Raw genomic sequence first — 17964 nt, 5'->3', positions numbered from 1 at the left:
GTTTACTCTTTGTGGTTGGTGGACCAATGTCCGTAGTATTCAGATAGCCAGCGCTTGAATACAGCCTTTAGCTTTCTGTGTGGAAGTTTGTGTTCTGTCAGCACTGCAGTGACCTCCAGCCCTCGCAGCCAGATGAGAAAATCCCTGTTCAACACATCCAATGAGATCTCAAATGGGGGAACCCCTGAATGCAGTGTGCTAGTCCTATGACTAATCAAATACAACAGTGAAATGCTTACTTAAGGGTTCTTCCCAACAATGCAGAGGGAAAAATAGAAAAATAATAACACGAGGAACTAATACACCATGAGTAACGATAACTTGGCTATATACATGGGGTACCGAGTCGATGTGCAGGGGTACGAGAGTTTAGGTAGGTATGTATACAGTGCATTTGGAAAGTATTCAGACCCTTTGGCTTTTTCCACGTTTTGTTATGTTATAGCCTTATTCATAAATGTATTCAATTGTAAAGACGTTTCTTTAGAAATTTTTGCAAATGGATTAAAAATAAAACACCCAAAATATCGCATTTTCACAAGGTTTCAGACCCCTTTCTCAGTACTTTGAAGCACCTTTGGCAGCGATTTACAGCCTTGAGTCTTGGGTATGAAGCTACAAGCTTGGCACACCTGTATTTGGGGAGTTTCTCCTATTCCTCTCACGCTCTGTCAGGTTGGATGGGGAGCGCCGCTGCACAACTACTTTCAGATCTCTCCAAAGATGTTCGATCGGGCTCTGGCTAGGCCAGAGGACATTCAGCGACTTGTCCCGAAGCCACTCCTGCGTTGTCCTTTTTGGAAGGTTAACTTTCTGATAACCTGTTCCAGAGCACTCAGGACTTCATCAAGGATCTCTCGCGCTGTAATTTGCTCTGTTCATCTTTCCCCCGATCCTGACTAGTCTCTCAGTCCCTGCCACTGAAAAACATGATGCTTCCACCACCATGCTTCACCGTAGGGATGGTGACGGGTTTCCTCCAGACGTGACGTTTGGCATTCAGGCCAAAGCGTTTAATCTTGATTTCATCAGACCAGAGAATCTTGTTTCTAGTCTCATAGCAAAGGGTCTGAATACATGTTTTTATTTTTAAGACCTTAGGAAAAATGTCTATGCCTGTTTTTGCTTTGTCATTATGGGGTATTGTGTGTAGATTGAGGATCTTTATTTATTTATTCAATTTTAGCTTAATAGGCTGTAAAAAAATGTGGGAAAAGTCAAGTGGTCTGTGATAAAGGTAGTGATAAAGTGGCTCGTCAACAGGAAGCATAATAAAAAGCAACAGCAGCCTCTGTGATGAGTCAAATGGAGTTGGTGCAAAAAGGGTCAATGCCGATAGTTAACCAATAGTCACCCGGACTATTTAGCTGTCCAATGGCTTGGGGGTAGAAGCTATTCAGGATCCTGATTGGTTGTTTGATTGACTATGTTCTCCACTGAGAGGTATGGTGAGAGTGGGGCACCCTGTGGGGAAAAAGTAGTGGGATTAATGGGAAGAGAAAGATCTTGAGTAGTATTGACACATGAAGGCAGAGCGACATGGAGGGATGAGAGCAGAGGGGTGACTGTACCATCTGTTCCTCTTTATCTGGTCGATTTTTGCCTGTGTAAACAGAGCTGCATGGTGGGCTCTGGGCTGGATCTCACTGAGACTGCTGATCCACTCTCATGGCTGAATAAGTGGACATTGACACACTAAACCGACCTCCTGTCCACACTAAACCCTGAAAAAGTGAAGTGGGCCCAGGTCCATCTGTCTGGCGAGCTGTGCTGTATTGACCTGTGCTTGGGCTGTATGAGCGTGTTCATGCCATGTCTGCCTGTGGGATCCAGACCGTTTCACCTCAATCAGAATCCAGCAGAGTAATGAGACTTTGTACTTCCTGTCCACCCCCCCTTCCTTTGGTCACTTCCTGAATCTGTATGCATCCACTGAGGGGCCCAGTACACACACACAGTTATTATCAATTAATTCCAAGATGGCGTAGCAGTCAGACGTCCTGTCGTGTCCCTTGTGAATATCTTTTTACATCTTTTTCTTCGCATATCTTTTAAAAATATTTTCCTAAATCTCAACTTCTAAATACTCTCCTGCAACCCGCCTAGCCCAATGTGGCGTGGATCAGCATTTTTCTAAAGTATTTCTATTTACTTCGGATCTGGAATCCCTTAACTGAAGCTAGCCAGCTAACTACCTACCAGCTATCAGTTAGCAAACCATTTCTAGCGGTCAGCAGCTAACCTTTAGCTCGGAAAGCTCTCGCCAGTTCGAACAACGTGACTCAAACCAGAGCATAACGGACCTATTTCTCTCCATATCCCCGGAATCCAACTGCAAACTCTGAACATTTTCATCTGAATCTTCGCAACTAGCTAACCACAATCCCGGGTGACCACTCCTGGCTAGCGTTCCATCCCGGAGCAAGCCTGAAGCTAGCTCGGACAAGGCTCCTGTGCTACCACCAAAGCCCACTACTGGGCTACAATATCCGGACCCCCTTCTACTGCCAGTATGGAACCCCGCCGATCCTCTACGACTGGAATACAGACATAATCTGCCCAAGGAGTCCAACAGGCTCCTCAGGCGCGAAGCCAGCTGAAGGCCCATTCTGCTAACCTGCTAGCTACCTAGAGCTACTTGGAACCCTACTAGCTCCACGACTGGTCTATCGACGTCACCGCACAGAGGCAAAAACAGACCCATCGCGACATCCCCCAAAGGCTAGCTTGCCTGCCCCGGTCTGCTAACTGCTAGCTTGCCTGCCCCGGTCTGCTAACTGCTAGCTTGCCTGCCCCGGTCTGCTAACCGCTAGCTTGCCTGCCCCGGTCTGCTAACCGCTAGCTTGCCTGCCCCGGTCTGCTAACCGCTAGCTTGCCTGCCCCGGTCTGCTAACCGCTAGCTTGTTTAGCCCCGGTCAGCCCAACCACTCACTGGAGCCATATGTTCACTTGGCTACGCATGCCTCTCTCAAATATCAATATGCCTCGTCCATTACTGTCCTGGTTATTGATTACTGTCTTATTTCATTGTAGAGCCTCTAGCCCTGCTCAATATGCCTTAACCAACCATGTTGTTCCACCTCCTACATATGCAATGATATCACCTGGTTTAAATGTCTCTAGAGACTCTCTCATCATTACTCAATGCCTAGGTTTACCTCCAATGTACTCCCACCTTACCTTGTCTGTACACTATGCCTTGAATCTATGCTATCGTGCCGAGAAACATGCTCCTTTTACTCTCTCTGTTCCGAACGAGCTAGACGGCCAGTTCGTATAGCATTTAGCCGTACCCTTATCCTACTTCTCCTCTGTTCCTCTGGTGATGTAGAGGTTAATCCAGGTCCTGCAGTGCCTAGCTCCACTCCCCAGGTGCTCTCATTTGTTGACTTCTGTAACTGTAAAAGCCTTGGTTTCATGCATGTTAACATTAGAAGCCTACTCCTTATGTTTATTTTACTCATTGCTTTAGCACATCCAACCCGGATGTCTTAGCCGTGTCTGAATCCTGGCTTAGGAAAACCACCAAAAACCCTGAAATCTCCACCGTTAACTATAACATTTTCCGTTACGATAGAACTGCCAAAGGGGGGTGTTGCAATCTAAGGTAAAGATAGCCTGCAGAGTTCTGTCCTACTATCCAGGTCTGTACCCAAACAATTTGAACTTCTACTTTTAAAAATCCACCTGCTATAGACCACCCTCTGCCCTCGATACCATATGTGAATTGATTGCCCCCCCATCTATCTTCTGAGCTCATGCTAGGTGACCTAAACTGGGACATGCTTAACACCCCGACCATCCTACAATCCAAGCTTGATGCCCTCAATCTCACACAAATTATCAATGAACCTACCAGGTACAACTCCAAATCTGTTAACACGGGCACCCTCATAGACGTCATCCTAACTAACTTGCCCTCCAAATACACCTCTGCTGTTTTCAATCAAGATCTCAGCGATCATTGCCTGCATCTGTAATGGGTCTGCGACCAAACGACGACCCCTCATTACTGTCAAACGCTCCCTAAAATACTTCTGTGAGCAGGCCTTTTTAATCGACCTGGCCGGGGTATCCTGGAATTGACGTCATCCATCAGTAGATGATGCCTGGCTATTCTATAAAAGTGCCTTCCTCACAATCTTAAATAAGCATGCCCCATTCAAAACATTTAGAACTAGGAATAGGTATAGTTCATGGTTCACTCCAGACCTGTCTGCCCTTGACCAGCACAAACATCCTGTGTCGTTCTGCATTAGCATTGAATAGCCCCCGTGATATGCAACTTTTCAGGGAATTTAAGAACAAATATACACAGGCATTTAGGAAAGCAAAGGCTAGCTTTTCAAACAGAAATTTGCATCATGCAGTACAAACTCAAAGTTCCGGGACACTGTAAAGTCCATGGAGAATAAGAGCACCTCCTCCCAGCTGCCCACTGCTCTGAGGCTAGGAAACACTGTCACCACCGATAAATCCACTATAATTGAGAATTTCAATAAGCATTTCTCTACGGCTGGCTGAGCTTTCCACCTGGCTACCCCTACCCCGATCAACTGCCCGGCACCCTCCACAGCAACCCGCCCAAGCCCCCACCATTTCTCCCTTATCCAAATCCAGATAGCTGATGCTCTAAAAGAGCTGCAAAATCTGGACCCCTATAAATCAGCCGGGCGAGACAATCTGGACTCTCTCTCTCTTCCTAAGGTATAGGGGGCAGCATTTTCACTTTTGGATAAATAGCGTGCCCAATTTTAACTTCCTGCTACTCATGTCAGTTTGAATTATGTCTGTGAGTATAACAGAACCTATGTAGCAGGCAAAACCCTGAGGACTAACCGTTCAGAAAAAAAATATTTTGGTTCACTGAGTTCTCATTGGGAAATGTTTTTTACATTTTTTTTAACCTTTATTTTACCTTTTATTTAACTAGGCAAGTCAGTTCAATTCAAGAACAAATTCTTATTTTCAATGACGGCCTAGGAACAGTGGGCTAACTGACTGTTCAGGGGCAGAACAACAGATTTGTACCTTGTCAGCTCGGGATTTGAAGTTGCAACCTTTCGGTTACTAGTCCAACACTAACCACTAAGCTACCCTGCCACCCCAAATTTCTTTAGGAACCTGTTTTCAGTTGTTACCGCTTCTACTGGATGTCACCAGTCTTTGGAATTTAGTTGAGGTTATTCATTTGTGCAATGAAGAAGTAGGCCATCTAGGAACTGGGTAACACTGAACCATGCAAAAACAACCCCAGACCATTATTCCTCCTGCACCAAACTTTACAATGCCCTATGCACTGGGGCAGGTAGCGTTCTCCTGCCATCCGCCAAAGCGTGATTCATCACTCCAGAGAAGGCATTTCCACTGCTCCAGAGTTCAATAGTGGCGCGCTTTACACTGCTCAAGCCAGCGCCTGGCATTGCGCATGGTGATCTTAGGTTTGTGTGCGGCTGCGAGGCCATAGAAACCCAGTTCATGAAGCTCGAGTTCTTGTGCTGTCGTTTCTTCCAGAGGCAGTTTGGAACTAGTGTGTTGCAAACAAGAACAGACGATTTTCAGCCGTCACGTTCTGTGAGTTTGTGGCCTACCATTTCGCAGCTGAGCAATTGTTGCTCCTAGATGTTTCCACTTCACAATAACAGCACTTACATTTGACCAAGGCAGCTCTAGCAGGGTAGAAATTTGATGAACTGACTTGTTGGAAAGATTGCATCCTATGATAGTGCCTCGTCGGAAGTTACTGAGCTCTTCAGTACAGTCCATTCTACTGCCAAAGTTTATCTATGGAGATTCCATGGCTGTGTGCTACATTTTATACACCTGTCAGCAACAGGTGTGGCTGAAATAGCCAAATCAACTAATTTTAAAGGGTTGCCCACATACATCTGTATATATGGTGTAGCTGTAGGGTAATTCCATGGTGACGAAATTACACTCAGATTTCAGTTTTAAATCTATAGCAAACAAAAACCCTTGATTTCAAAGTTTAACAAACCGCAAAACTGTACGAACAAGGACTACTTTCAACAATTCCACTGAACATTTTATAAAAGCGCATTTCAGGAAAAACTGCACATGGAAAGTTTGATAACAGTTTTTCCAGCAAAAGTATATATATTTTTTATACTGTGTAATTTGTTTGAAGTAGTCATTGAGCATAGAGTTGTATGTTTTGTTAAACTTTGAAAAATATGTGGTATTTGTTTGGCATACATGTTAAAGTAAAAAAAAAAGATGTAGTAGTGGACATCACTGAGATATTCCATGAGAATCAACGTGATGAAGTTAGAGGCAATCTACTGTCTCCTTGTGATGAAGCGGAGGGGTGACAGTCATGTTTCCCTGCAGACACACAATTGTGTCACCAGTGCTCCTCGTTACACTTAGCTTTGATTGACAAACACACGCAAGCTAGCACACACCCACAGCTGACACCTCTGGCTTTGAACTCTGGGAGCAGATCAAAAATGTGCTTGCAAGTGTGTGTTTTTCCTTCTCTTCCTCTTAGAGGCTGGCAGGCTGCCTGAGTGATTTCCTCATCTCCCTACACCGTAGTGATGCAGAGTTGGAAACTGCGAAGTGCTGGGCTCCTCAGCCGAAAAGCATCGTCAGCCGAGCCCCACAAAGAGATGCAACAAAATGTAGCAAATGTTTTTTTTTTTACAACAAGGTAAAACATCAACAGAAAAAGAAAAAAAAACAGAGGTCAAAAAGGTTTCCAACATTCTACTGAAATGCAACACTTAAATCAATAAAATAGGACTTTATTTTGCAGATCGCTTGTCTTAACGGAAAGCAGCTCTGCCCATCTGCTTAGTAAGGTCTAAACGCTCTCTAAACGCTCAATCCTTGTGTCATACGTCACAACATGTTCATCTCAATGCTTTCAGAAAAGACCAAAAACTGTATTAAAAACCCAACATTGCTATCCCAAAATTGCTATCGTGCCTTTGCTGTAAGTAAATGCATTTTTCCTGGCACGACCGACAGACCGTAGGTAGGCAGAGAGACTAGCAGAGGCAGGAGTTTGGTAGTTAGGCAGGTAAGCAGGCCGTTGAGAGGGCTGACTGGCGGAGGGTTGCCAGGTCTCTTCAGAGGGAGAGTCGGGCTGCTGGCAGAGCAGAGTAGGGCCTGGGCTCAGATGAGAGCTGAGGAGCTGGCACCACCAGAGACAACACGCAGCACTGAGCTGACAACCCCTGCCCGCTTATACCCCCCTGCTCCCACTGGGAACCAACAGCCTGCTAATGAACGCCGAGGCCTTTGTGTGTCTACTGTTGCGGGACGACTGGCACACAGCACGCACACGTTTTAGGGGCCCCAAAGGGACTCAGAACCTGCTGCCTTTCATACCACAGCGCACCACCTTGGCAAACACAGAGAACAGAAAGACACACGGAGGCTCTTCTAAATGACATCAAGAGCCTCTACTCCTTCAACATTCCCACTGAGACGAGCCAGGATGGGGAAGGTGTATATCCGCAGACCGAGACTAAAGTCCCAGACAGACGTCTGTCACAGCAGACGGGAGGAGACTCTACATCAGACGACATGCTGGCTCCCTCACACTGTAAACACACGCCAGTAGAGACTTAGACGCCAGAAAGAAACCATGTCAACTTGTAAACGCTTTACGGTCTGGAACCTCCCCAATAGGCTTCAGGAAGATAAGTAGTCTACACCTGATTGTTCGGAGGCTGCCGTTTACACTAGAAGCCCAGTGGATTGGTTATTTATAGCGTTGGTACCGGAGTCTAAAGCAGGGGCAAGTCATAAAGGGAAACTTAAATGTTTCAACTTCATATTCATCATCTCCAGCACATGTGAAAATGGTGTGTTTTGTGGTTAAAAAAAAAAGAGTAAGGTCAGTGTTTCCAATAACATCGGTGTGCATCGTGTGATTTTGACCAATTGGGGGTCGGGGTTGGAAACACTGATCTGAAGCTTTAATTTTATTTTTATATAAAAAAAAAGATGTGTATATATATACACTACTTCTGATGTTGCTGGTAAAAGGACATTTCAAAAACAGAAGAATCTACAGCACCACCCCAGCATTAACATATGTTAAAATTGTATGTATGTATGTATGTATGTATGTATGTATGTATGTATGTATGTATGTATGTTACATTACATTACATTACATTACATTACATTACATTACATTACATTACATTTAAGTCATTTAGCAGACGCTCTTATCCAGAGCGACTTACAAATTGGTGCATTCACCTTATGACATCCAGTGGAACAGCCACTTTACAATAGTGCATCTAAATCTTTTAAGGGGGGGGGGGTGAGAAGGATTACTTTATCCTATCCTAGGTATTCCTTAAAGAGGTGGGGTTTCAGGTGTCTCCGGAAGGTGGTGATTGACTCCGCTGGCGTCGTGAGGGAGTGTGTTCCACCATTGGGGAGCCAGAGCAGCGAACAGTTTTGACTGGGCTGAGCGGGAACTGTACTTCCTCAGTGGTAGGGAGGCGAGCAGGCCAGAGGTGGATGAACGCAGTGCCCTTGTTTGGGTGTAGGGCCTGATCAGAGCCTGTATGTATGTATGTATGTATGTATGTATGTATGTATGTATGTATGTATGTATGTAAACATGCCATTTTAAGATGTTTGCGGGTCCTGTGCATCTTATTGAGCAGTGAGATGTCCCATGTTAACACATCACTGGGTTGTAAACCTCTAACCATTCCTGTCCAAAGCCACCGGATCCATTAAGACCAGGACTCATATAATAACCAGGACAGGGACAACTCAGTTTCATCTCTCAACTCGAACATTGCATGATGGATGGAAAAGCTTGAATGTAGTTGCAGATAGAGAATGCTTGGGACTGTAAGGTTCTATCTGCAAAAATGATTGCGATCATTGGCTTTAAGGTTCTGAACCCTCATTGGTTTGAATTGTGTCAGCAACGTTTTCTTTTGAACTTGGCATGAGAGGTATTTAGAGTACTATATTAGGTAGATACCATTGAACAGAACAGAGCTGTCAACTCAATTTTGACAAAAATGCTGATAAATACTAAGTTTATCTCTGTGTGTATATATAGATTTTTTTGTTTTTTTGTTACTGCTCTAAGGATATAATAACAAATGTTATTATTAATGCACAGATCAACAGAATAATTATCACTGAATTGTTGTAAGGTTTGTTTTTGTTAATTAATCTCATAAGCGATAGGTTGCCAACTGGCGATTTGACACAAACATAAATGTAATTTATCCATTCATTAATTCATTCCCAAGCTCTTGAGATGTCCGTAGCGCTGATGCATGACTAAATACAAATTGTCTTGTGAGGTGAACAATGATGGAAACAAGGTCACTGCAATGAGGAATAAAATAACACTGGTTCTTCAAACCTAATGTGTACTGTACGGGGATTGGATGAACCTACTGTGCACTTGGTGGTAAGTAGCCTTGTTGTTAGAGCGTTGGGCCAGTAACCAAAATGTTGCTGGATCGAATCCCCGAGCTGACAAGGTAAAAGTAAAAATCTGTCGTTCTGCCCCTGAATAAGGCAGTTAACCCACTGTTCGCCGGTAGGCTGTCATTGTAAATAAGAATTTGTTCTTTACTGACTTGCCTAGTTAAATAAAAGGTTCGTTTTTTTTAAATTTAAGGACTGGCTGAAAGATTTGATGCCGAAAGGAAGTCCATCTAACCAAGCAGGAAGTTCACACACCCCCGTCTGCAGATTGTCAGCCACCATGGATTAATTTTACAGGAACAGAACCCCCTCCCACACACAGGAGAGGGGTTGTCCCAATTTCAAAACAAAAAAGGAACACGCGTGCAGTGGTTCACATGGCAGACTAATAATAACAGTGCTGATGGTCTGGATCTCATCAACTGGAAAATGTGGGCCATGCGCCAACAGATCCGGCTGAAATGTGTTTTAGTACTGTATAACACACATTCTCCTAGGGGGGGTGAAGAGGGCTTCGTGTTTGTGTAGCTAGGAAGGGACCCTCATGAGAGGGGAAGCGCGTGTCCCAGCACTAACAGGAGAGGTTTTCACCCAGATCATTAACACTTTCACAGCTTTTCTCCCAAACCGTTACTTAGCTTGCAGATACAAGTGACTAGAGGTCAACAGATTATGGTTTTTCAACGCCGATACCGATTATTGGAGGACCAAAAAAAAGCCAATACAGATTAAAATCGTCCGATTAAAAAAAAATATATATGTATGTGTAATAATGACAATTACAAAAATACTGAATGAACACTTATTTTAACTTAATATAATACCGCAATAAAAATCTATTTAGTCTCAAATAAATAATGAAACATGTTCAATTTGGTTTAAATAATGCAAAAACAAAGTGTAGGAGAAGTAAAAGTGCAATATGTGCCATGTAAAAAAGCTAACGTTTAAGTTCCTTGCTCAGAACATGAGAAAGCTGGTGGTTCCTTTTAACATGAGAATATATATCAATATTCCAAGGTAAGAAGTTTTAGGTTGTAGTTCTTATAGGACTATTTCTCTCTACCATTTGTATTTCATATACCTTTGAATATTGGATGTTCTTATAGGCACTTTAGTATTGCCAGTGTAACAGTATAGCTTCCATCCCTCTCCTCGCCCCGAACCAGGAACACATCGGCACATTGTTACCCATCTCTCCACAAAAGCCGCAGCCCTTGCAGGGGGGAAGGGGAACAACTATTCCAAGTCTCAGAGCGAGTGACGTCACCTATTGAAACGCTATTAGCGCGCACCCCGCAAACTAGTTAGCCATTTCACATCGGTTACACCAGCCTAATCTTGGGAGTTGATAGGCTTGAAGTCATAAACAGCTCAACGGTTGAAGCATTGCGAAGAGCTGCTGACAAACGCACACAAGTGCTGTTTGAATGAATGCTTACGAGCCTGCTGCTGCCTACCATCGCTCAGACTGTCAGACTGCTCTATCAAATCATAGACTTAATTATAAAATAACACACACAAATGATATGGTCGAATCCGGAAACGATCATTTCGAAAACAAAATGTTTATTATTTCAGTGAAATACGGAACCGGCCGGTATTGTTTCTATTGGGTGGCATCCCCAAGTCTAAATATTCTTGTTATATTGTACAACCTTCAATGTTGTCAAAATTACGTAGAATTCTGGAAAATTAGTTCGCAATGAGCCAGGCTGCCCAAACTGTTGCATATATCCTGACTGTGTGCAATGAACGTGAAGTGACACACTTTCTGGTTAATACTGCTAATATTAGCTAAATATGCAGGTTTAAAAATATATACTTCTGTGTATTGATTTTAAGAAAGGCATTGGTGTTTATGGTTAGGTCCAACGATTTTTCGCAAATGCGCTTTTGTTAGATCATCCTCCAGCGTTGCATCGGTTGTATGCAATGCAGGACATGCTAGATAAACTAGTAATATCATTAACCAGTAATATCATCAACCATGCTAACTAGCAACTTACCTTGGATTCTACTGCATTTGCGTAACAGGCAGTCTTTGTGGAGTGCAACGAGAGGCAGGTGGTTATAGCATTGGACTAGTTAACTGTAAGGTTGCAAGGTTGGATCCCCTGAGCCGACAAGGTGAAAATCTGGCAGTTAACCCACTGTTCCTAGGCAGTCATTGAAAATAAGAATGTGTTCTTAACTGACTTGCCTAGTTAATTAAAGGTATAAAAAAATTCTTATATAAACTTGAAATCGGCCCTAATTAATCTGCAATTCTGATTAATCGGTCGACCTCTACAAGTTGCAAGCTGCAAATTAATTGGAAGGGTTGCAAAGCAGACAGGATTTCACTGAGTCACAAGCAGAAGTCCATTCCAGAGTGCAGGGCTGAGTCAGTCACTAAGTCTGCTCCTAGTAAGAGTGCCTAACTAACTGGGAGTTAACGGGTGCGTGAGGAACTTAATGTCATCACCTCATTACACCTCTACCTCAGCGCATCGGAATGCCCGGGCCGTATCCACCATTAAACACCCTCATGCTGGGATCGACCACATTCCTGTTCTCCGTCTCAGACCCAGAGCACTTCCATCTGCACCATCGCGAAACATTATCCCGTTCTGGGAACTTTTGAAATGTTAGGGACTGTCGACTCGGAGGGGGAAGAGTTGCCTCGCTTCATCTCTGTGTGTCTCCTGCCCGCCTACCCATCTCCAGTACCCAGGGCTCTACCATGATCACCCTGAGAGAAAACACTGCGTTGATCTGAGACACACTGCCAGGCGCCACAGAATGCGAGAGCTTTATCATGGTGTGGTTTCTCTTCCTCCCTTGACAGTGACTGGAGGGATGTAAAGAGCTTTATCATGGTGTGGTTTCTCTTCCTCCCTTGAGTGACAGACTGCACTGTCATTCAGCCTGTCATTGTCAGACTCATTAAACTGGAGTATGTAGGGTTGGACGATATATCATATTAATTTGATTGCATGTTTTAGCACGATGTTCCAAATGCCTGCATCACAAGAATCTAGTTGATTTGCCACGGTACGTGGCATTGTGGTACCACGGTACGTGGCATTGTGGTACCACGGTACGTGGCATTGTGGTACCACGGTACGTGGCATTGTGGTACCACGGTACGTGGCATTGTGGTACCACGGTACGTGGCATTGTGGTGCCACGGTACGTGGCATTGTGGTGCCACGGTACGTGGCATTGTGGTGCCACGGTACGTGGCATTGTGGTACCACGGTACGTGGCATTGTGGTACCACGGTACGTGGCATTGTGGTGCCACGGTACGTGGCATTGTGGTGCCACGGTACGTGGCATTGTGGTGCCACGGTACGTGGCATTGTGGTGCCACGGTACGTGGCATTGTGGTGCCACGGTACGTGGCATTGTGGTGCCACGGTACGTGGCATTGTGGTGCCACGGTACGTGGCATTGTGGTGCCACGTAGCGCTAGCAGCATTGTAGCCACAGACTTTGGATGAAAAGCGTTCCCAAATTAAAACTGCCTTCTACTCAGGCCCAGAAGATAGGATATGCATATAATTGGTAGATTTGGATAGAAAACACACTAAAGTTTCCAAATCTGTTACAATAGTGTCTGATAGGGTTTCAGGCCTGTATTCTTTGGTGACAAAACGGATGGCACTGTGATAGCCTCCAACACTCAACAAACTGGATGCAGTCTATTTCATAGATGACATCACCGAAGTCTAGGATCGGTAGGATGGTCAGTTTTACGAGGGTATGTTTGGCAGCATGAGTGAAGGATGCTTTGTTGCAATATAGGAAGCCAATTCTAGATTTAAATTTTGGATTGGAGATGCTTAACTTCTTGAGTGTAGGGGGCAGTATTTTGATATTTGGATGAAAGACCGACCCAAATGAAACTGCCTATTTCTCAGGCCCAGAATATGCATATAATTGTCAGATTAGGATAAATTCTAAAGTTTCCAAAACTGTCAAACTATTGTCTGTGAGTATAACATAACTGATATTGCAGGCGAAAACCTGATGAAAATCCAACCCGGAAGTGACGTTTTTCCTGAAAGCTCTCTGTTCCATTGATATCCCTTTAAATGGAGCGAAGGCAGGCAATCTGATTCCTTTTCCTATGGCTTCCCCATGGTGTGAACAGTCTTTAGACATAGTTTGAGGCTTTAATTTTTTTAAATGAGCAAGAAAGATCATATCGCGTCATATTTTTTTATATTTATATATATATTGCATGGCTGAGTGCCAGCAGCGTTTTGCATGCGCAAGAGCTTGGAGCAGACATTTCTCTCTCCGATTGAAGAAGCTACAGTCCCGCTTGAAATATGATCAATTATATATTGTAAAAAACAACCTGAGGATTGATTTATAAATAAACTTTTGACATGTTTCCACGAACTTTACGGATACTATTTGTGCAATATGTGCTTTGTAAGAAGGCTAACGTTTCAGTTCCTTGCTCAGAACATGAGAACATATGAAAGCCGGTGGTTCCTTTTTTGACATGAGTCTTCAATATCCCCAGGTAAAAAGTTTAAGGTTGTAGTTATAATAGGAATTATAGGACTATTTCTCTCTATACCATTTATTTAATTAACCGTTGACTATTGGATGTTCTTATAGTCACTAGTATTGCCAGTGTTACAATTATAGCTTCCATCCCTCTCCTCGCTCCTCCCTGGGCTCGAACCAGCAACACAACAACAGCCACCACATCGAATCAGGGTTACCCATGCAGAGCAAGGGAAACAACCACCCCAAGGCTCAGAGTGAGTAAAGTTTGAAACGCTATTAGGGGGCGATAACTAGCCAGCCATTTCACTTCGGTTACACCAGCCTCATCTCGGGAGTTGATAGGCTTGAAGTCATAAACAGCGCAATGCTTGACGCACAACGAAGAGCTGCTGGCAAAACGCACGAGAGTGCTGTTTGAATGAATGTTTACACGCCTGCTTCTGCCTACCACCGCTCAGTCAGATACTTGTATGCTCAGTCAGATTATATGCAACGCAGGACACGCTAGATAATATCTAGTAATATCAACCATGTGTAGTTAACTAGTGATTAGGATTGTTTTTTTATAAGATAAGTTTAATGCTAGCTAGCAACTTACGCAAATGCAGTAAGCCAAGGTAACAGGCAGACTTGCCAAGTCAAATAAAGATTAAATCAAGGTGTAAAAAATAAATAAAAAATTGGGCAAATTGGCGCCCAAAAATACCGATCTCCGATTATGAAAACTTGAAATTGGCCCTAATTAATCAGCCATTCCGATTTAATCGGTCGACCTCTCGTTCCAACACCTAGTGGAAAGCTTTCCCAGAAGAATGAGGCTGTTATAGCAGCAAAGTAGCCGAGTACAGCTGCACTGTGTAAGAAGCAGTCCTTTACTGTGAGGGGAAGTAGGGTTATAACAGTGTTATACATTAAATCTGCTCTGTGTAGGAAGCATGTTATTTCTGTATTCAGACACTGGAGACCTTAATAATGAAGTGTGTTGGAAAGTTAGTGCAATGTAACGGAAGTTTGACACGATCCTATTCTTCTGTCTTTCCTGGTGGGGTACTGCTGTGAGTGTCTGTGCCACATTGACCTCACGGACTGTCCCTTCCATTGTTTTAAAATTTGCAATAGTACTGAGATGGAACGAGGGTTATTGTCAAAGATGACAAGTGATGAATGAAAAGGAAGCAGTGCGATTAAGACTGTCACCCTTGTTACAATAACATCCTGTGTCTTTGTCAGCCAAGGGAATCGACCAGAATCTAGGCAGCCGTAGTCTCCCAATTTAATTCGTTATTAGGCTTTATTGGTTCTGGGTGCTCACAAATACAAATATGTAAAATACCAACTCCAAAGGACCCTTCCAACGGATTACATTTTGTGAAAATCCCCCAAAACATGGTTTTGTGAGCAATCACCCTTCGGTCTTTTATGTTGTGAGACACGGTTCATGAAGTGAGAAACTTGATTATGTTGTGAGAAACGCAATGCTACTTGTAACGATTTGCTATGTTATTCTTATACTAACGTCTATCATCTACTATGCTGTTATGTTGCTGTGTTATGATAATCAGTAGTCCTCTGTCCTGTGTTTTTAGGATGATATCGATGGGATCCCCTGGTCAGAGGAGAGGGACGTGAGGAAGGTGCTCTATCTCTCCCTGAAGGAGTTCAAGACTGCTCAGAAAAGGCAGCTCGGAGACGGCATCGGCGATGGAACCAAATACACTAATGGTGAGTTTCTCCTTGGGACCCTTTTCTCTGCAGCACTGACCCAGTCAGGCTTTTGTCTGGATGCTCACAGACCTGTACCGGCTGAAACTATCATCCCCCCCCCCCCTGCAGTGTTGTCAGTGTCTTAGATGAGTGTGTCTGACTGGCTGTCTGGAGCCAGCTACCTGCAGAGGGATGTGAGGAAGGTGCAAATTAGATTAGGACAAGATGACCAAACAACACGCTGGATCTCTACCGAAATACACTACATGACCAAAAGCATTGATCCAAAAGCAGAGTGAAGGGACCGAACCTGCAAGGCCCTAAGCGTGTCTCCCCTTCTACTCGCCCCCCGTCTTAGCTCCCATCCCATAACCGGCAATCATGCCATCTCCCTTACCACTTTACCTCTCAGTGTTGGCAGGCGTCCATCTCTCCATCTCTCTTCCTCTTTCCCGCACTCCCCCCCTCTGCATTATTCAACTAATTACATGATGCCCCTTCTGCATCCTCTCCCCTCCCTGTTATCCCTCCTTAGATGGAAGGCATCATTACATCAATAGGCCTCTGGTTACTGCTGCTCAGGAAGCTTTCCTCCCACTCCCCTGCCCTCCTCTCCATAACACCCCCCCCCATTGATGAAACTACTGGCTGTGTTCCAAACCATTGGAGATGGTGGATGGTAGTGAGTGTCTGCCCAATAGCACCACTGGCCTTGTTCTGTCTGTCCCTTAGCACTGACCCTGTCCTGTCTCATGGGGACCTCGGGGCTTGACACTGGAAGTTTTGACCCGAACATAGTGGAAGAGGGCACAGAGCCTTGGTGGTGGAGCTGGCTTCCTCTCGGATAGGGCGAGTGATAGACTGACATGCTGCAGATTGTCATTCTCACATAACACATCTACTCAAATAATTTTAATTTTAAGGTATTTTATGAAAGGTATTTTATGAAGATTACAGTGGGGAAATATAGAGGTTGTGTCAAAGGGCATTAGGCCGGAGTCCAACCTTTGCCAACACTGTAGACATACAGTATGTGCCAGAGGAGGTTGCGGTTTAGACTGCGAGACCACCCAAGGCCACATAGGATCTGTCTATTTCGGTCTGGGGTTGATTTGTGGTCAGAACTGTGTGGTTGAGACAGTCATTTTAAAAACACTACTTTTTGTTGTCCTCTTGTAGGGTTGTCTTCTAGAGTTCCTTTTTTAGTATCCCATTCTATTGTCAGAAGTGGTTGAAAATACATTCAAATGGGTTAAAAATCCCACACAACAAACACATTGTTTATTCTTATACACACTACAGTCCCAATCATACTGTGTCATTAAAAACTTTGAGAAAAATAAGTATTTTGTTACTAGCCACAGTACAGTGGACCAGTGAGCAGGTTACTGCTACAGGCTGCTGATGGACACTAAGCTTACTCCTTTAGAAACATTATTATTCAGTCGTAATCACTCTGTTTGTAAAGGTGATTTAAGCTGAAGTAATGCCACTCTCCTGGCTGTTTAATATTTTCTGTCTGCATCTGGGCTTCCTGTCTGCATTACTCCACCTCCCACTAATGGGCTACACTCTATGACTTACTGTGGTACGCACCCCCAACCTCGCTCCTCTATCTCCTTCATCCTCTCGCTCTTTCTGTCTGGAGAGCAGGAGGAACATAGCAAGGTGATGGGCTTATTGAAACACGCATAAATCTGATTAGAGTCCCTTACGGATCAGCCGTCATCCTCCTTCCCAACTAGGCCTCACTGGGACCAGGGGAAAGAATTTAGGCCCTAGCCCAGTCTGGCTCCCTTTCGTGACTGCCAGTTTGCATCCCTGTCTCGCCCTCCTTGTCCGGCCCCTCACAAAGGCACTGATGTGAAACCAACATATGTAAAACGTCTCAGAAGGGCGGAGAGGGGAGGGAGTAGAGGAGACAAGATGGCCCCTCACCAGGCTGTTTATGCTCAGTATGAATATTATTACAGTCACCTACTACTACAGATTAGACTATTATAGCTAAATCAGAAGAATGGTTTCGTTGAGTTCTTGGTGTTATAAGCTTCACCCTGAGCACAGAACACACACAAACCAAACATAACCCAGTCAGTTCCCTGAGCATCACTGTGGTTTGACTCATACTGCCAGAGCATGTTAAGAGGTCTACAGACATGTTAAGCTCTATGGCTGGTCTCCTGCTATCAGGTAGTGACCTGCACTTGGTACACAGACTTCAACTACCAGCTGCCTGGGTTTGTTCTGGGTTCTTCAAACAGGTTTTCAGAGGAAGCCGCCACTCAGGGTCGGTTTTAGGTTGGCA

At 44.3% G+C, this 17964-nt stretch overlaps 1 protein-coding gene across 1 annotated transcript in view; it reads left to right on the top strand.

Moving 5' to 3' along the window:
• Positions 1-17964, top strand: part of LOC118399449 (protein Jumonji) — an 89637-nt gene that overhangs the window by 32693 nt on the left and 38980 nt on the right. Inside the window, exon 2 of the mRNA XM_035795546.2 lies at positions 15542-15677. Within this exon, the coding sequence (XP_035651439.2) occupies positions 15542-15677 (136 nt within the window). The remainder of the gene's footprint in view (positions 1-15541; positions 15678-17964) is intronic.

Source organism: Oncorhynchus keta, chromosome 20 (assembly GCF_023373465.1).
Source record: "Oncorhynchus keta strain PuntledgeMale-10-30-2019 chromosome 20, Oket_V2, whole genome shotgun sequence".
Taxonomy (NCBI): Eukaryota; Metazoa; Chordata; class Actinopteri; order Salmoniformes; family Salmonidae; genus Oncorhynchus; species Oncorhynchus keta.
This window is presented reverse-complemented; position numbering and strand designations above follow the sequence as displayed.